This window comes from Hyla sarda, chromosome 3, assembly GCF_029499605.1.
Source record: "Hyla sarda isolate aHylSar1 chromosome 3, aHylSar1.hap1, whole genome shotgun sequence".
NCBI lineage: Eukaryota > Metazoa > Chordata > Amphibia > Anura > Hylidae > Hyla > Hyla sarda.
This window is the reverse complement of record NC_079191.1, coordinates 196,896,382-196,916,442: the sequence shown is the minus strand read 5'-3', so window position 1 is coordinate 196,916,442 and position 20,061 is coordinate 196,896,382. Positions and strand designations below refer to the sequence as shown.

The 20,061-nt window shown below is 40.5% G+C and overlaps 1 protein-coding gene across 9 annotated transcripts in view; it reads right to left on the bottom strand.

Moving 5' to 3' along the window:
• ADGRB3 (adhesion G protein-coupled receptor B3) overlaps positions 1-20,061 on the bottom strand; it is an 889,024-nt gene that overhangs the window by 417,083 nt on the left and 451,880 nt on the right. For all 9 annotated transcript variants that reach the window (XM_056565824.1, XM_056565820.1, XM_056565821.1 and 6 more), the window contains 2 exons: positions 5,653-5,754; positions 5,107-5,213 (listed from right to left, as the gene is read on the bottom strand). In XM_056565824.1, the coding sequence (XP_056421799.1) occupies positions 5,107-5,213; positions 5,653-5,754 (209 nt within the window). The remainder of the gene's footprint in view (positions 1-5,106; positions 5,214-5,652; positions 5,755-20,061) is intronic.

Here is a 20,061-nt window from a genome sequence, read left to right as displayed (position 1 = left end):
ATTTATGTCCCACAGGTGTCTGACAGATTTTTGGAACAGTGGTCCGTGAAAATGAAAAATTTAATTTTTCATTTGCACAGCCCACTGTTCCAAAGATCTGTCAAACGCCAGTGGGGTGTAAATACTCACTGCACCCCTTATTAAACTCTGTGAGGGTTGTAGTTTCCAAAACAGGGTCACATGTGGGGGGGTCCACTGTTCTGGCACCACGGGGGGCTTTGTAAACGCACATGACCCCTGACTTCCATTCTAAAAAAAAAATTTCCCAAAAGCTCAATGGCGCTCCTTCTCTTCTGAGCATTGTAGTGCGCCAGCAGAGCACTTGACGTCCACACATGGGGTATTTCCATACTCAGAAGAGATGAGGTTACAAATTTTGGGGGGTCTTTTCTGCTATTAACCCTTGCAAAAATGTGAAATTTGGGGGGAAGCACACATTTTTGTGAAAAAAAATAATTTTTTTTACATATGCAAAAGTCGTGAAACCCCTGTGGGGTATTAAGGCTCACTTTATTCCTTGTTACGTTCCTCAAGGGGTCTTGTTTCCAAAATGGTATTCCATGTGGTGTTTTTTTTGCTGTTCTGGCACCATAGGGGCTTCCTAAATGCGACATGTCCCCCGAGCAAAATTTGCTCTAAAAAAGCCAAATATGACTCCTTCTCTTCTGAGCATTGTAGTTTGCCCGTAGTGCACTTCAGGTCAACTTATGGGGTACCTCTATACTCAGAAGAGATGGGGTTACAAATGTTGGGGGGTATTTTCTGCTATTAACCCTTGCAAAAATGTGAAATTGGGGGGGGGGAAACACACATTTTAGTGAAAATTTTTTTTTTTTTTTACATATGCAAAAGTCGTGAAACACCTGTGGGGTATTAAGGCTCACTTTATTCCTTGTTACGTTCCTCAAGGGGTCTAGTTTCCAAAATGGTATGGCATTCATAAAGGCAACATGCCCCCCAAAACCATTTCAGAAAAAGTACTATCCAAAATCCCCTTGTCGCTCCTTTGCTTCTGAGCCCTCTACTGCGCCCGCCGAACAATTTACATAGATATATGAGGTATGTGCTTACTCGAGAGAAATTGGGCTACAAACATAAGTATACATTTTCTCCTTTTATCCCTTGTAAAAATTCAAAAATTGGGTCTACAAGAGCATGCTAGTGTAAAAAATGAAGAGTGTGAATTTTCTCCTTCACTTTGCTGCTATTCCTGTGAAATACCTAAAGGGTTAAAATGCTGACTGAATGTCATTATGAATTCTTTAGGGGGTGCAGTTTTTATAATGGGGTCATTTGTGGGGTATTTCTAATATATAGACCCTTCAAATCCACTTCAAACCTGAACTGGTCCCTGAAAAATAGTGAGTTTGAAAATTTTGTGAAAAATTGGAAAATTGCTACTGAACTTTGAAGCCCTCTGGTGTCTTCCAAAAGTAAAAACACGTCAATTTTATAATGCAAACATAAAGTAGGCATTTTGTTTATGTGAATAAAAAAAATGTATTTGGAATATCAATTTTCCTTACAAGCAGAGAGCTTCAAAGTTAGAAAAATGAAAATTTTCAAATTTTTCATCAAATTTGGGGATTTTTCAACAAGAAAGGATGCAAGTTACCACAAAATTTTACAACTATGTTAAAGTAGAATATGTCACAAAAAAACAATCTCGGAATCAGAATGAAAGGTAAAAGCATCCCAGAGTTATTAATGCTTAAAGTGACAGTGGTCAGATGTGCAAAAAATGGCCGGGTCCTACAGTGAAAATTGGCTGTGTCCTTAAAGGGTTAAAAATCTCAGCTGTTGTATAACCTGAAGCAAGTCATGTTGTCTTTCCAGTCAGACATGTTGCTATCTGCTGCCACCTCTGTCCATGTCAGGAACTGTCCAGAGAGGTTTGCTATGGGGATTTGCTTCTGTTCTGGACACTAGCTGATTTATCACTTGCAACAATTTAAAGTTGTCACAAATTTTTCCTCAATCTCAATCCAGCCCGGACCACACTTTAAAATGTATTAAAATCTAAGCTATTTATATAATGATAAAGCTCTAAGCTATTCATGCAATGCTAACATAACTCTGCGTGGAACTTAAGATGTTGGCTAGGTACTTGCTACTTAAAGGGGTATTCCAGGCCAAAACTTTTTTTTTAAATATCAACTGGCTCCGGAAAGTTAAACAGATTTGTAAATTACTTTGATTAAAAATGTTTAATCCTTCCAATAGTTAGACGTGACATTTTTAATCCTTCCAATAGTTAGACGTGACATCATCATTGAGCAGTTAGACAGAAAACTTCTGAAGCTAATAACTATTGAAAGGATTAAGAATTTTTAAAAGAAGTAATTTACAAATCTGTTTAACTTTCAGCCAGTTGATATATAAAAAAAGTTTTTGCCTGGAATACCCCTTTAAGGTGATCATGACACTTGAATGAATGATGCATTTCATCAATGAATACTCTCAAAGCCTGTCCAGATCTTCTGACAAACATCATGACAGTCTGTGTGAGAATTTTGCTGACAATATAAAAACTTCTATAGGTCAAAGGTAGGTCATGGAGTAATCCTATGAAATGGTGAATTGCTTTTGGTTGTAAGGTGGTACAGATTAGTGTAGCTGATAAAGTTTTAAAAGTGAATCATATCACACATGGATAAAACAAAGTAAAGTAAATTGTTTCCAATTACAACTGCCCATGTAAACAAGCATTAAGATCAATTATAGAATAACATTTTTAACATATTAGCATAAGTAGAAGTTTTCCATCGACATGTCTGAAAATAATATCACATCCTCATATCCAAATAATTGATATATATGCCTTCTGCCAAACCTCAGTAAACACATCTTAGATGCTGGAAGCCTTTTTTGACTTGTATTATGTACTATGGCCCCCATGTCCCATTCCAAGCATGGGTTTATTGACCTTAACTGAAAGCATTATTGATCCACATAGGGCTGTTTATCCACACCATAAGGGTACATTTCCTCTTGGCAATTTATTATTTTTTTTTTTTATTGCCACTGCAGTTTTTGAGCCAAATTCAGAAGTAGATCCAGGGGGTGGAATAAGTCTAAGTTCTTCCTTTATATTTTCCATTACTTTTAGCTCCACTTCTGGATTCGGCTCAAAAACTGTAGTGGGTTTAAAATAAAGAAGAAAAAAAACTGCCAAGAGGAAACAGCCTAATGCCCACAGTAAGGCCCCATGACCAATAATCTGCAATTCCGCTCAAATTCTATTTCACAAATCTTTCCGTGGAATTCTGAATTCTTCTGAAATTTAAAAGTTCAATGGGATTCTGCCTGCAATTCCTTAACATTTTTTAAAAAAAAGGTCTTTAAATTTAGCAGAATGTGGAATTTCTGTGGTGGAATGTCCACCATGCAAATTCTGTTATGTGAATGGGTCAAGCTTGATGAACGAAATTTGTGCAGAAATGTGGAAATTCCAACCTATGAACATGGCTTTACAATGCAAAATAAGGTTCTAAAGCAGCTGAGCTGTTTATTATAAGGAGTAATGTGGCCTATACTATAAAGTATTAAAGGGTACCTATTATTTTAATAAACTCTTGATATGTCATAGTGAAAATGAGTAATTGTAGTTTCCAGGTGCTGCACATGTTGTCACCATTCATACTGTGCACTGGTTAACTCATCTCAGACAACAGATTGAGCATTGTATGGATCTATGGAAAGTCTTATAGACTTTTTATAAATCCGTAGACTGCATATTTGGCTTTCCAAGGAAACCCCTTTCATTCTCTGCAGAAATTAAAGGGTAAATGGCTCTTCTTCTGCCCATTCTTTTTAGTGACTGGTTGGGGTTTTAGCACAAGAATTCTCACAAATATAAACGTCTAACATGTTACTCTGACATGTCAGAAGTTTAATAAATTGACAGTAACCAGTGAAAATGTAAGTCCAATACTTCAATCCTGTGTGATCTTCATCTCCAGGGTGGGGAGGTGCAGGCCATGCTGGGCAGTGTCATTTGAGTCCCATTCATCATTAAAGGTCTTGTGCACAGATCTTTGCTAAATATTGGATTTAGCTTTAATAATATTAGAAGTAACCTTGATATTACATGAATTATATGAATGCACGCGACCTATGATCTTCTGGTTTTATATGGACACTGAAAACCTCAGAGATTCTTAGGCTATGTTCACATGGTGGAAAATTTACGTAATGTCCATCCAGAAAACATGACCAGACATTGTGCAAATTTGCATGTTCTGCAGGCACTAGGACCACTGGGAAATGCGACGTCTCCATAGTCTGCAATATGAGTGGAATATGAAGAAACAATGAACATTTTCACTGTTTCCGTAGATGTCGAAATCAGGATTCCTGCTGCAGATGTTTCTGCCAGGAAAATTTTGCTGTGCGCACAATGCAGAATCTTACTGAAATCAATGCAGTGCCATTTCCAAATGGAATTTTACCGGCAGATTCCGCTTGGAAATTCTGTCGTGTGAACATGGCCTTAAAATCCTAATACGATTTACACAATCCTCATTATATAAGTCACAATTGCTTTTTAAGCAGTTTGATCAATATAATTATTACATAAATCCCATTCAGTCTAATTCTGTCTTGTACTTTTAATGAATAAAATACACAAGCATTACCAATAGCTTTGGTGAACCCATTTTTATAGGGTTAATGAACATGTTTGGCGCTTGCACTTCTTACTGGACCAACAAGTGCTCTCTGTCTCCTTTCTATTTCCCAGAATTACAGAGAGACCTAAGATCTCCACACCGATGAACAAATCATATGTCCAATAACTGACCAGGAGGAGACAAGTGCAAAAATACTTCATTTCTGATTAAAATAGCACATAGCGGGCTTTTACCAGAAAACCCAATGTGACAGAATTAATACGGTATACTCATTATTCCTGTTCCTTTCCGGAAAGGCTAAATGAAATTGACTTGCAGTGATTAAGGTTGTGCTTCTGCTAATCTGACTTCAGAGCTGTTTTGCCTTGCTTAGTCTAGGCTGCATTTTGGACTAGATATGAATGAGTTACATTTTCTACCCGGCGACATAATAGGAATTAAACATAACAAGGACAAAAGCTGGCTTTGCACCTACTGAAAGCTGCAAGTGTCTGTATTCAGCTGATATGCATCTTGCAAAGCTTGGCTGTTCCCAGAAGGCTACGCCATGAAGATTGAGCGAGCAGCGTCTGCTAGTGGTGCCTATGAGTCACACAGGATGCAGAAAATATTTATGTTAGCCTCAATAGCAATGCTGAAATCATACAAACGGCAATCTCGTAAATGACTCTATTTAGCTATATAACATTGGGGAAATGACTTGCACAATATATTCCATTTATACATTTGTAGAAATGATTATTATATGGCTGCAATTATTGTGTTTGTAAATGGGGATGGGACCTAGTAAACATTTATTCTTTACACTGCTCATATAGTCCTATAGAAAAGTATATTACTGCTAATATATATATATATATATATATATATATATATATATATATATATATGTATGTGTGTAGTGAATTTGAGTAGCCGTATTAGTCCAGTGATGCAGTGATACTGCAACATTTTATGATATATATATATATATATATATATATATATATATATATATATTTATTAATAGAGGGACATTTACCAGTAGCATTAAGAGGACATCGATTGAATGCCAGGTCTCCAGCTGGGGTTCTTTTCCATACCATAGACATCAAATAGTCCTCAGGGCAGATTTCATAAGGAGCTGTGAATAAGAGTGAAAGATTTATATTAAACACACACATCTAGGATTCTGAGATTATTTGTCACGCTACTCAGTTTTCAACATGCCTGAGGAAAGAACCATAGTAGTCCAGTGTGTTTGTTTCTACAAACATTAACTCCGTGGTAAAAATAGCTCAGCAGTTTCTGCTTGTCAGATTTTTTTTTATCCATTTTTTTACATTAAAAGCATGCATTAAAATAACACAGAATCCATACTAAAGGTAGTGACATATTAAGATGTTCCATTAAATCATATTTTGAAACACATATAAAAAAAAAACACCCCTATGTGTTGCAGTTGCATATTATACTTTCACTATTATAATAAAGGCATACAATTGTACTAAAAATAATAGCAAGAACAGAAAAATGTCAGCAGTACATTCACATGATTTTCCACAGTCATAAATGTGCAATGTCTTCCTAGAAAAATCCTTAAAATCCCATCAGTAACAAATCATGCAAATCTGTTGGACGTGTCACTGCGGATTTGGTTAGGGTTAGGTAAATAGAAGAAAAAAATTCAATGGATTCATCAGCAGAGGGATTTTTTCGTAGCAAAATCAGCAGCAATGTGAATTCATTGTGGATTTGATCTGTAATAAATCTGGCTGGGCGGATTTAGCCCCATAATGGGGCTAAAAAAGTAAAGTGACCATAAAAAAAAAATTATGATTTAGAATGAAAACTAGAAAAAAAAATTATGAAATGCACTCCTCATTCATTTTTAATATTGAGCTCTGAATTTTCTGGTCCCTGCCCGCTCCCGAAAATTGAAAGACAAAAAAAAATTATTTAATGTTAATTTCTAAACAGGGATCAATTTATGTGGGCGGTCCAGGACCTAAAAATGTAGCCAACAATAATAAAAATGTAGAAAAGGGGCCATTTAAACGTATAAATATATATTTTTTTAAATTACATTTTTTTTTATTAGTAATGTATTTTAATATTGTGTTTAATAAAGTGTGTGTATATGTGTTTCACTTTTGTTTCTTTATTTTTTTAAATTTTGTAGGTAGTACTTCTACTCCCAGCATGGAACAGACTGTTCCATGATGGGAATAGTAGTACCTGTACTAATAGACAGATCGCCTCGGGTGTCACTCCTGATGTCCGATGTGATTGTCCTTTCTATGGATGGAGATGGAGTGGCTTTCTCCTGTACTCCCATCTCTGCACTATACTCCGGCCGGCCAGTGAGGTGAATAGAATTCACATCACTTATTCATATTTCCCGCAGAGAGCTGTAATTGTCCAGATGGTTTCAGCCAATCACAGGTCTCTGCGGGAAATATGAATAATAGGTATATATACGGCATATACTCATACTACAGTGGGACCTATACATTCAGGGCGATCTCATTGGGTGTCAGAAGTGACACCCGCTGCAATCTGTCTATTAATGCAGGTACTACAGCTCTTAGCATGACACAGAGTGTGCTCCATGTTGGGAGCAGTAGAACCTGCAGTTAAGGACATATAACAGCAGGTGTCACTCCTGACAGGTGATCAGTCTATTAACACACATACTACTACTCCCATTATGAAACAGTCTGTTCCATGCTGGGAGTAATAGTATTACCTAAAAAATGTTTAAAAAAATGAAATGAAAAAAAGTGAAACACACACACACTTTATAAAATACATTACTAATACAAATTTGCAGAGAATTTTTAATTTTTTATTTGGCGAATCAAATATTTAAAAAATGTGCTCATCTCTAATCTGTCCCTATACATTTTGTATCCATAACCTATAATCTTATTAATGTCCAGAAATGCGTCCTGGCACCTTTTATTGAGTTAATCATGACCACTTCCTCCATCTCACTGCTCTCACAATAATGAACCCCCGTCTGTGCTGGTGTAGAAACCTTCTTTCCTTTAGACAAAGAGGATGCCCCCTTGTTATAGATACAGTCCTGGGTACAAATAGATTGTGGGAGAAATCTCTGTACTACCCCCTTATACATAGTTATTAGGTCGCCCTTAAGCCATCTTTTTTAAAACTAAATAGCTCTAATTCTGCACAGATAGGGAGCTAAAGAGTAAAATACACATTTATCTACAGTCAAGAGTATGGAAGAACTCTTCCAACTCCTAGACTGGTACCCCAGAAGAAATCTAACAGATGCACTAGAATCTATTATGTCATCTTCTATAGGGAACCATGTTAATACCGTGCAAAAATGTGCATGGGATAAATAAATACCTTTCCCTTTATCATTTCTCATTTTCTGTCTTTCTCTTACTGAACACTTGTTATGCTTGCTCTCTAAAATTCTTGGCGATTTCTCTAGACACAATTTAAACAGGTTTTGACCTTTTCTTGCAAACAATAAAGCATAAATCGTGATGGTCAAGAAAATGCACATAATAATCCTAGATGCCAGCATGAGGTTATGAAAGCAGTGATGACTGCCTTCGAAGGCTAATTTTGCATTCTCTAAAACATGAAGTAGTATTGTTCTTTTTTCTTTTGCTTTTTTTCTGGTGTGATGAATAAACACAGAAAACACTATGGGGGTTGTTTATCAGTGTGTTTTATTGCTTTTTTTGGTCTACATTTGCAAATAATTTAATTTTGCAGTTTTCTTTTTCTTTCTTTTTTTTTCTTTTTTTCCTCCCAAAGTTCTAAAATCCATCATTTTGACCTTTTGGTGTTGTAATACTATTTTTTGAAGTGATGGATGCAATGGTTGCAAATTTGTTATCTGCATGTTTTTTATTTTTGCGCAAATTTGGCCGCAACTGGTGCAAAAAAACACAAATCTAGACCACCTCCTGACCAGGTCAAAAAAAGATTACTACTCCGGTCTGTTTTCCAAAAAGAAAAATCATCAGATAGAGTGAAAGAGAGGGATAGAGAGAATAAGGTAGAGAATAAGAATGTTTAAATATATAAAAAGTTAAAAATTTAAAAAAACATGCAAAGGAAAAGTAAATCAGATGTCCATATGAAAGAGCGAGCTTTTGCCAGCAGCTTCGCTCGCGCTAAATTTGGGGTAACATAGATTTACTTTTTAAGATCCTATAGTAATGAGGCCGCTCTGGGTAAAGTCTACGGGCATCCAAACAACCCGAAACATTACATCTGCTGTTTCATGGAATTGAAGATCGACATCCTTTGAGGACTTTTACCGAGTCTGCACGTAGAGGAACCCGCCTTCTCACACTGCTTATATATTGCCAAGAGTCCTCATATCCCATATTCATATCCCGTCCTCCTATCCCATCCTCCTATCTCGACCTCCTATCTCGACCTCCTATCTCGACCTCCTATCCTGACCTCCGATCCCGACCTCCTATCCCGATCTACTATCCCGACCTCCTATCCCGACCTCCTATCCCATCCTCATATCCCGTCCTCCTATCTCGACCTCCTATCTTGACCTCCTATATTTACCTCCTATCCCGACCTCATATCCCGACCTTATATCCTGTCCTCCTATCCTGACCTCCTATCCCGTCCTCCTATCTCGACCACCTATCTTTACCTCCTATCCCGACTTCCTATCCCGACCTCATATACCATCCTCCTGTCCCGTCCTCCCAATCCCGATCTCTTATCCCGACCTCCTATCTTGACCTCCTATCCCGACCACCTATCTTGACCTCCTATCCCGTCCTCCTATCCCGTCCTCTTATCCCATCCTCCTATCCCGACCTCTTATCTTGACCTCCTATCTTTACCTCCTATTTCGACCTACTAGCCCGACCATCCGATCCTTCTATCTCAAACTCCTATCTCAACCTCCTATCCCGTCCTCCTATCTCGACCTCCTATCTCGACCTCCTATCCCATACTCCTATCCCGACTACCTAACCCGACCTCCTATCCCGTCCTCCTATCCCATCCTCCTATCTCGACCTCCTATCCCGTCCTCCTATCTCGACCTCCTATCCCGTCCTCCTATCTCGACCTCCTATCCCGTCCTCCTATCCCGTCCTCCTATCCCGACCTCCTATCTCGTCCTCCTATCTCGACCTCCTATCCCGTCCTACTATCTGGTCCTCCTATCCCATCCTCCTATCCCGACCTCCTTTTTTGACCTCCTATCTTTACCTCCTATCTCGACCTCCTATCCCGACCATCCCATCCTTCTATCTCGAACTCCTATCTCAACCTCCTATCCCGTCCTCCTATCTCGACCTCCTATCTCGACCTCCTATCCCATACTCCTATCCCGACCTCCTAACCCGATCTCCTATCCCGTCCTCCTATCCCGTCCTCCTATCTCGACCTCCTAACCCGGCCTCCTATCCCGTCCTCCTATCCTGTCCTCCTATCTCGACCTCCTATTCCATCCTCCTATCCCGTCCTCCTATCCCGTCCTCCTATCCCGTCCTCCTATCTATACCTCCTATCCCGTCCTCCTATCCCGACCTCCTATCCCGACCTCCTATCCCGTCCTCCTATCCCATCCTCCTATCTCGACCTCCTAAACCGACCTCCTATCCTGACCTCCTATCCCGACTTCCTATCCCATCCCCCTATCTCGACCTCCTATCCCGACCTCCTATCCCATCCTCATATCCTGTCCTCCTATCCCATCCTCCTATCCCGACCTCCGATCTCATCCTTCTATCCTGACCTCCTATCCCGACCTCCTACCCCGTCCTCCTATCTCGACCTCCTATCTCGACCATCCCGTCCTCCTATCTCGACCTCCAATCTTGACCTCCTATCCTGACCTCCTATCCCGTCCTCCTAACCCGTCCTCCTATATCAACCTCCTATCTCGACCTCCAATCTCGACCTCCTATCCCGACTTCATATCCCGACCTTCTATCCCGCCTTCTATCCCATCCTCCTATCTCTACCTCCTATCCCGACCTCATATCCTGTCCTCCTATCTCGACCTCATATCCCATCCTCCTAACTCGACCTCCTATCTTGACCATCTTATCCTGATCATCCCGTCCTCCTATTTCGACCTCCTCTTTCGACCTGCTATCTTGACCTTCTATCCTGACCTCATATCCCGACCTCCCATCCCGTCCTCATATCCCGACCTGTAATATGTGTACAAGGTATTGAAATATCTTCAACCATACGGAAGTTATGTGGGAACATACATTTCCCATTGATTTGCATGGGACTTTAAACAAAAACCCCGATCCCTCACAAATGGGGGTAGTTAAGGGTTAAATTAACTATCCTATATTTTAAGTGGACATATAAGTAACATGTGACCAAGTATTATGGAAATATCTCCAGCCATTTGGAAGTTATGCAGTAACATATATTTCCCATAGACTTGAATGAGACTAAAAAAAAAAAAAAAAAAAAATGTTTCACCCCCTTAAGGGTGGAATTTCGAAAAATCATTTCTTATTCCTTGTCTATATCTTAAAAACACCACCTGTGCAAAAATTCAGGTTTCTAGGTCCAAGGGTTCAGGCTGGGCGTGGATGAGTCAGTGAGTCAGGTCTTCTCCTTTTATATATAAGATGAGATATATTTTTTAAGGTACAAAAAAGGAATGGTAAAGACGTAAGACACAATAAGATTGTTAGCAATGGTCAGCATCTCAAAATTTCATGTGCCCAAGTTAAAAAAAAATATACGACAAAGTGATGATAACAAAATAAAAAAAGTGAAAGGTAAAATAGATAAATAAAAAAATATATATATCTGTTCAACTAAAACATCCCTCTCTCAAACAGTTTTTTTCCCCCGGCCTGCAGCAAGGTAAACCTCTATTTAAATGTGAGATTCTCTTTGTGGACCTTCTTTTAGACGTTAATTTGCTTTAAAATTAAAACTAAAACAAATAAAGTCAAACACACACACAAACAAGCTCCTCAGAAGGAGGGTAGACATGATATGAAACTGGTGGTAGAAAACACATCTAGACAAACAACAAAAGTTATCTAGCCAAGACCATTTTTGATAAATAACCCCCTATGTATTCTTTTCTTAGAGATTAGCAAATATCAATAAAATTACACATTATACAACAAGAAAGTGTTGCAAATTAACCCCGAATAATCTTGGTCCATTGCATAGTAATATTGAGGGACATTTATCAATGTTTGCTTATGTATTCCTTATTTTAGTAATTTTTTCCTTACTTTTTTTTTTGCTTATGTGTAACTTATTTATCAACTAGTCTCAGCCTGTTGATAATTTTCTTTCACGTAAGCAATTTTTCCTTTTTTACTTTGGTAGTAGCTTTTTCTGCTCCATGTTTGAGTTGGAGTAAATTTAGTAAATTTTTAACCCTGTTGCGACTTTTTTTTGCGCAGTTGCGACTGTCACAGTTAATAAATACCTGACTACCCGTAGTCCATTTTAAAATTATTACTACATAGTAAATTTTTGGAAAACTTGCTTTTCTCGCTTTCCAGTCAAAATGTTGCATGAAAAATCGCGTAGTCGCAGTTGCGACAATTTTGCGACAATTATAGTAAAGAAAACCTGACTAAACGCGTTGATAAATGTCCATAATTGTCATTAAAATCTTGCAAGGATCACTCTTATTCACCCAACTACTGTTTTTCATTTTGAAATTATTATTTTTTTATATAAATGAGTTACTATTCCTTTATAAAATAGTATGTGATACAAACAGGTTCCCTTTTGTGGCTGTAAACATTTTTGTCAACATGTATTAAGCTGTTAAAGATGAAGGGCACCCGCTCTCGCGATATAACGCGGGGTCATGAGCTGACCCCACGTCATATCACAGGTCGGTCACTATGGGGGCTATAACAGTGTAAAAAAAAAAGTTAATAAATGTGATTTAATCACTTCCCTAATAAAAGTTTGAATCACTGCCCTTTTCCAATAAAAAAAACTATGTAAAAAATAAATATAAACATATGTGTTATCGCCGCCTTCATAAATGTCCAAACTATAAAAATATATAATTAATTAAAGCGCATGGTCAATGGCATACACGTCCAAAATTGCTTATTGTTGGTCACTTTTTATATCATAAAAAAAATGTATAAAAGGTGATCAAAAAGTACCATCAAAACAAAAATGGTACCAATAAAAACTTCAGATCACGGCGCAAATATGAGCCCTCATACATCCCTGTGTGCGGAAAAAAAAAAAGTTATAGGGGTCAGAACTGGACATTTTTAAACGTATTAATTTTCATGCATGTAGTTATGATTTTTTCCAGAAGTAAAACTGTCATGTCTGTATTGGCCTGTGTTCACACACAGCTATTGGTTTGGTTGTGTGAACAGTTTTATGTTCCCTGGTCAGGGAACAGTTAATGACTCTGGTTTTTTCAGCCAATAGCTCCTAGGGTGTGTATACTTAATGTCAGCTCAGTCTAGCCTCTGGGCTGGTGATTGACTTCATCACATCCTGACTTGCTAACATGCTGGACATGCTGCTGGGAGCTCTTGGTGAAACATTTTTTTTTTAGCTTTTAATCTACTATTTCTGTTTTAGTATGCACTTAGTATTTTCTGGTTTTAGCCTATGTAAGGTGGCATGCTGATAATAGATTTTAATCTGTGTTTGTATAGTCGATTTTAGGATTTGTATATCTTTTCTGCTATGTGTCTGTTCACACTGTGTTTTCTCTTGTATCTGTTTATATGAAGTTCTGTGTTTTATATTTCTGTTTTCCTACTGGGCCAGCATCCTGACCACATTGGTGAGTGTGCCGATGGCCAGTAGCCTATTTGGATTTATTATTAATGGGTACTTCGTTAGTGGAGTGTGGTATCAAGTCTTGTGTCCAGTGTGAACAGTGTCCTATATTAGATCCCTGTTACCACTCCATGGGGACTCTTTGTCTACTATAGGTTTTCGGAGGGATTGCTATTCTTGTCTTGTGTTCAATGTGAATAGTGTTCTATAAGTATATCCTGTGTATTTAGGCTTCCCTGTTACCTGTCCATGGGGACTCAGAGGGTATTGTTATTCCTTTGTCTATGGGATATTTTTCTAGAGGATTAAGCTTATTCCTGTTTTGTTCAGGATTATGTTCAGACTTATCCGTTTTCCTGTCTGGTGTTTTGAACTCTATATGTTTATTAGTTCTTTATTCAAATATCTGGAGTTCTGTTCATGACCGCTAATCTATAGTGTCCTCTGTTCACAACCACTGAGTCCTCTGAACTTAATACTATAGAGTTCTATGTTCCTGTTTTGTTTCTGGTTTATGACCGACTATTTATTAGTATATGTTTTTATTAGGCCTCTGCACTTTAGTTCAGGGAGGCAATGGCGCCCAGTTGTCGATCCACCGGTTAGGGTGGATGGGCAAGTAGGTCGGGAGAGCCAGTTTTAGGGCCAGTTTAGAGCTCACTCTCCCTGTCCCTGGTCGGCCCCTGACAAAAAAAAATCAAACCTATATAAGTAGGAAAGGCAAACAAGGTGAAAGCCAGCTCACCCCGCCCCAGACAGTAGAGCACGGATCCGGGCGCTGGACGGCACCAGCCAATGAGAAAATGAAGGAGATCGGATCCAGCTCAATGCAAGTAAAATCGGGTTTAATCCATAGGACAAGGAATGAACAAGTTACGCGTTTCAAGCGCTTCAAGCGCTGTATGACTAAGAGAGCTTGCAGCGCTTGAAACGCGTAACTTGTTCCTTCCTTGTCCTATGGATTAAACCCGATTTTACCTGCATTGAGCTGGATCCGATCTCCTTCATTTTCCTATATAAGTAGGGTATCATTTTAATCATATTGACCTACAAAATAAAGATAAGGTGTCATTTTTACAGAAAAATGTACTGTGTAGAAACGGAAGCCCCCCAAATTTAGAAAATTGCAGGTTTTTTTTCAATTTTGTCCAAACAACAAAAGTGCAAAAGTGGAAAAAACGCTTGCTCCTAAAAGGATTAAATAGGCATTTCAAAACGTTATTCCTATCAACAGGATAGGGGATAGTCATCTGATCGTGGGGGATTCGACCACTGGGACCTACTGCGTTCTCCAGAATCGGACCGCAGTCTCTCTGTGTGCATGAAGCAGAATGTTGACATGAAGTAGAATGTTGACATTGCTGCACTGTCTATGGTAGTGCTGGAGATGCTTGAATCCATTCGCTCCCATTAAAAAATGCATGGAGTGAGTGCAGAAATGCAGTTTAATGGACAGGGAGATACATGACCCCATTATGGAGTTTTCAGGGGTCCCAGGAATCAGATCCTCCATGATCGGATGCTTATCCCCAATCCTGTTGATGGGGGTACGTTTTGAAGTACTGTAGTACCCCTCTAGTAACAAAATGATAATTTAATATCAGATTGTGGTATCCATCAAAGTGACATATCATACCTATCACTCAAGAGGAGGAATTGACTCTTTTCTATGTTACCAAAAATGATGCAGCTTAAATTTATGCACACAACACTTTGCACAGCTTACAATATTATTCTGTACAAAACTGCATACTAAAGAACTACCACTAAAGCTCTAAATGTATGGGTTCCACTTGCTCTTAAATATCACATAAGGGTCTTGCACAAATTTGTATTATTGCCTAGCCTCACATGGAGCCATATAAGGAGGTTCACTAGTGTACCTTAAAGGAAATCTGTCATCAGAATCACCCGCACTAAACCTGTTACACATGCTTGTAGTGATCCTAATTGAAACGCTCCTTACCTGGTTAAAAATGGTTCAGTGCTTCTTAAGATATCTATATTTTTAGTTTTCTATTATTCCCTGGCTTGGGACTCAGTGGGAGGTGTTATCATCTGGGACTCGGCCACACGTCATTCTAGCTGGGCGGAGCTGCCGCCCGGCTCATGAATATTCATGAACTTATCCTCCTGGTCTAATTCTTCTTTCTCGGTCTGGTGTGGAGGGCCGCGCATGCGCCGCGTTCCGTACACCCGGAAGCGGCGTTCTCCCCCCGGCTTCACTCAAGCTGCGGCCCTATACAAGTAAGAAAACGGGCTGCATAAGTGAAAAGCCAGGGGTGGGAGGAAGGGAGGGACAGAGGGTGTATTAATTCACAAACAGAATTAGACCAGGAGGATAAGTTCATGAATATTCATGAGCCGGGCGGCAGCTCCGCCCAGCTAGAATGACGTGTGGCCGAGTCCCAGATGATAACACCTCCCACTGAGTCCCAAGCCAGGGAATAACAGAAAACTAAAAATATAGATATCTTAAGAAGCGCTGAACCATTTTTAACCAGGTAAGGAGTGTTTTAATCAGGATCACCCGCACTACAAGCCTGTGTAACAGGTTTAGTGCGGGTGATTCTGATGACAGATTTCCTTTAATAGGCATTCAATTTCATTAAAAATCAGAATTTCCTTCTCGTCTTTGAGAATTGGTAAAAAGCCAACAGAAAAGATCTTGACATCACTAGAGATGAGCGAATTTTCGAAAAATTCGCAGAATTTTCCCAAAAAATGTATTTCGGGCTAATTTTTTTTGCGGCGAATCGCTATTAAAAATGGCTATTTCTGCCCTACAAAAAGCCTCAATAGGGGTGTAGAACACTTTGCCTTGCTGTAACACGCATTGGGTGTGTACTGGGTTAGTGAAATAATACTTTTATTCAGTATGACATGCAGATCAGAGGTGTCGCTATTAGAATCACTGTAGCAGAACAGCACAATGACAAAGCCTGGAGGTTGCATCAGTATGGGGAGACCATACAGTGGCGTAATGACACAGCGTGGAGGTGGTAGCAGCATGAGGAGACCATATAGTGCCTGAATGACACAGTGTGGAGGTGGCAGCAGCATGAGGAGACCATACTGTGGAGGTGGCGGCAGCATGAGGAGACCATATAGTGGCTGAATGACAGCGTGAAGGTGGTGGCTGCATAGGAAGACCATATAGTGGCTTAATGACCCAGCATGGAGGTGGCGGCAGCATGAGGAGAACATATAGTGGATAAATGACAAAGCCTGGAGTTGGCAGCAGCATGAGTAGACCACATAGTGGCTAAATGACACAGCCTGTAGTTGGCGGCAGCATATAGTGGATGAATGATACAGCCTGGAGTTTGCAGCAGCATGAGGAGAACATATAGTGGCTGAATGACACAGCGTGGAGGTGGCGGCACCATGAGGAGACCATACAGTGGCTGAATGACACAGCCTGGAGTTAGCGGCAGCATATAGTGGCTGAATGACACAGCCTGGAGCTTGCTGTAGCATGAGGAGAACATAAAGTGGCTGAATGACAGCCTGGAGGTGGCAGAAGCATGAGCAGACCATTTAGTGACTGAATGACACAGCCTGGAGTTGGCGGCAGCATGAGGAGACCATACAGTGGCATAATGACATAGCGTGGAGGTGGCAGCAGCATGAGGAGACCATATAGTGCCTGAATGACACAGTGTGGAGGTGGCAGCAGCATGAGGAGACCATAGTGGGGAGGTGGCATCAGCATGAGGAGAACATATGTGGCAGAATGAGACAGCCTGGAGCTGGCATCAGCAGCATCAGGAGTCCTGAAAGGGACCCAGTGACAGAGTGGTGGGGTGGGTAGTAATACCAGTACCCGGTGACAAAGGTGGGTGAAAAAAGGAGAACTTGGCATCAGATGTGTGGCATTAGGCGGGTGGCAGGATCAGAATAGTCACTGAGGCAGCAAGGCAGAAGTAAACGAGTAAACAGTCTCTTTTGTAAAAGTGTTAGTGTGCACAAGTACGTATTGACTAAAACGTAACTTTTAATAATATGCTTAAGTAAAAATATATGGATCCAAATTTTTTTTTTAATAAAACAAAAGGAAAGGTGTGGAAAAAACACCATGTGCCACCTACACCACCAAGTATTGATAGGATGCAAAGACCACTAAAAGGTAAAAGGCAACAAGGTATGGTCCATTGTAAACGGTGGGGGTAAAAACTTCCCCTGTAAGGCCCTACTTTCGCATTATTAATTCCCTTCTTGGCAAGTGTTACTTGGCCTAAAAAGGGCAGCCCCACACAGGAACCTCTCTCTATTTCAACCTAAAAACCCTGGGAAATTGCAGTGTTTGTAGGGGAAAATAGGGAGTAGTTCCTGTGTGGGGCTGCCCTTTTTAGGGTAACAATTGCCAAGAAGGGAATTAATAATGCAAGAGTAGGGCCTTACAGGGGAATTTTTTACCGCCACCAGTTACAATGAACCATACATTGTTCCCTTTCACCTTTTACAGGTCTTTGCATCACATCAATACTTGGTGGTGTAGGTGGCACATGGTGTTTTTGCACTTTTGTTTGATTTCAAAAAAGATTTTGGGTACATGTATTTTATTTTTATCTTAAGAATATTGTTTAAAGTTATGTTTACGTAATGCATATCCTCAATATTTACTTGAGGTCTGATGCGGAAGAATGTCTTTAACTTGGGAGCAGCACCTTAAATATGTTTATCACTATCCATATTTGTGAAGTGAAGGTGTGGTACCATGGTCAATCTACTCTGATGCATCAGGCATTGGTGGATGGAAATCCTGGCTGATCCATGCCTGATTCATCTTCACAAAGGTCAGTCTCTCCACATTTTTTGTGGACAGACGAGTTCTTCATGGTTACTATGGCCCCCACCACACTAAAGACCCGCTCTTATGGTACACTACTGGCCGGGCAGGACAGCTTTTCCAGGGCAAACTCTGCTAGTTGCCGCCACAAATCGAATTTGGCTGCCCAGAAGTCCAGCGGATCTTCAAGGTGTGTTCACAACTATTTTAGGGGAAACCCCCTAGGGGGAACCCTTAAACTAAGTTCCTCCTAAAATATAACTTTTATTTGTCCTATTAAAATATTAAACTAAATAGTAATGTGTAATTTCCCTTATGATGTAATCTACACCACTAATTATTTAAAATCACAGCCTCAGATCAGCTCCCCTTGTAATATAGTAGTAACTGCAATTCATGTCAGAACAATTGCACAGTAATCATCATCTTGGAATATGATGAACTGTTAATGGGGAGTTGTTAGTGGCTGCTAATTAAAAAAACAGAGCATTAGCCAGCACCTCCAACGTTTCGCTGTCACCCCAGCTTCGTCAGGAAGGGCTGGTGGCTAATAAGATTTTTAACAGCTCCTCATCAGCAACTGTAGACTCAGGCTGCTGCTGATGGAGCTGGTACAGCTCCTGCCACCCCTCCCCTCCCCAGATGCCATGGCAGTGGAAGGTGGAGGGTGTGCTTTGCGTTGTATGTGTGGCTGAAGTGCATGCAAAGTTTCCTTCCCATTGTTAGGATGTCTTTCAAATGGGGGTAACACTTCAGGAACCACTTGACAACCAGATTGAACATGTGTGCCATGCAGGGCGCATGTCTCAGGCTTCCTTGTCGCAGCACAGAAAATATGTTCTTCCTGTTGTCGCTCACAATGGTCCCCATTTCCAGTTTTTGTGGAGTAAGCCATAATTCGATTTCTTGATGAATGACTTTTAGCAGTTCCTCCCCTGTGTGACTCCGTTCGCCAAGTCAAACCATGTGAAGAACTGCATGACACCGAAGTGCCCTGCACACATGGTATCCTGGAGGGGCACTGAGACTTGTCCTTTCTACCCAGTTCTAATGGGCTGAGTTGCTCGAAATTTAAGGTGTGCTATACCTACCCTTCACTTGGGTCTGTGATCCTTGGGATCCTTTTTTTTTGAGCCTTTGTCCGGAGGCTGAGGACATGGTGGAGGATGAGGAGGGGGAGTCACACACTGTCACAGGACTAACAGCCTGAGAGCGTGGAGGCAGAAGCGGTGTGACCTGTCCAAGTTGCTGGTCATTTACCCAGTGGTCTGTAAAAGACATGTATTGTCACTGACCGTAGTTATAGCGCCACATGTCGGTGCTGCAGTGCACTTTGGTACACAGGCTCAATGACTGGTCCACCTTCTGTTCCACAAAATTGTGCAGAGCCGGTACTTCCTACTTCAAAAGAAATTATGGCTTGGCACACTCCACCTCGGCTCGGCACAAGCCATCAGTTCTCTGAAAGGAGCACTTGAAAAGGGACGGACTGCAGCACCAGCAACTTGGACAGGAGCACATTCAGCTTCTGCACCGTTGGATGACTGGACATATACTGTTTTCTCTTGGACAAGGCTTCGCCGATGGATTGCTGGCAGAATGACTGACTCAAAGTCAGAGGAGCAGGAGCATCTGGAGTGACAGAAGATGGGTGTGACACACAGCTCCCTTCGGCTGAGGTGGTGGAGCCTAGGCTGCCTGAAACAGGGAGCGGCGTTCCACTGGGTGATGCAGCAGGCTGGACCAAAACATCAGAGCCACGGTTCTCCCAAACCGCTTTATAGTGATGCTGCACATGTTGACACGGGGCCGTTGTGCCAACATTCTTACATGTGGCCAGGTTAACCTCCTCCAGATGCTTGATGCCACACTGAG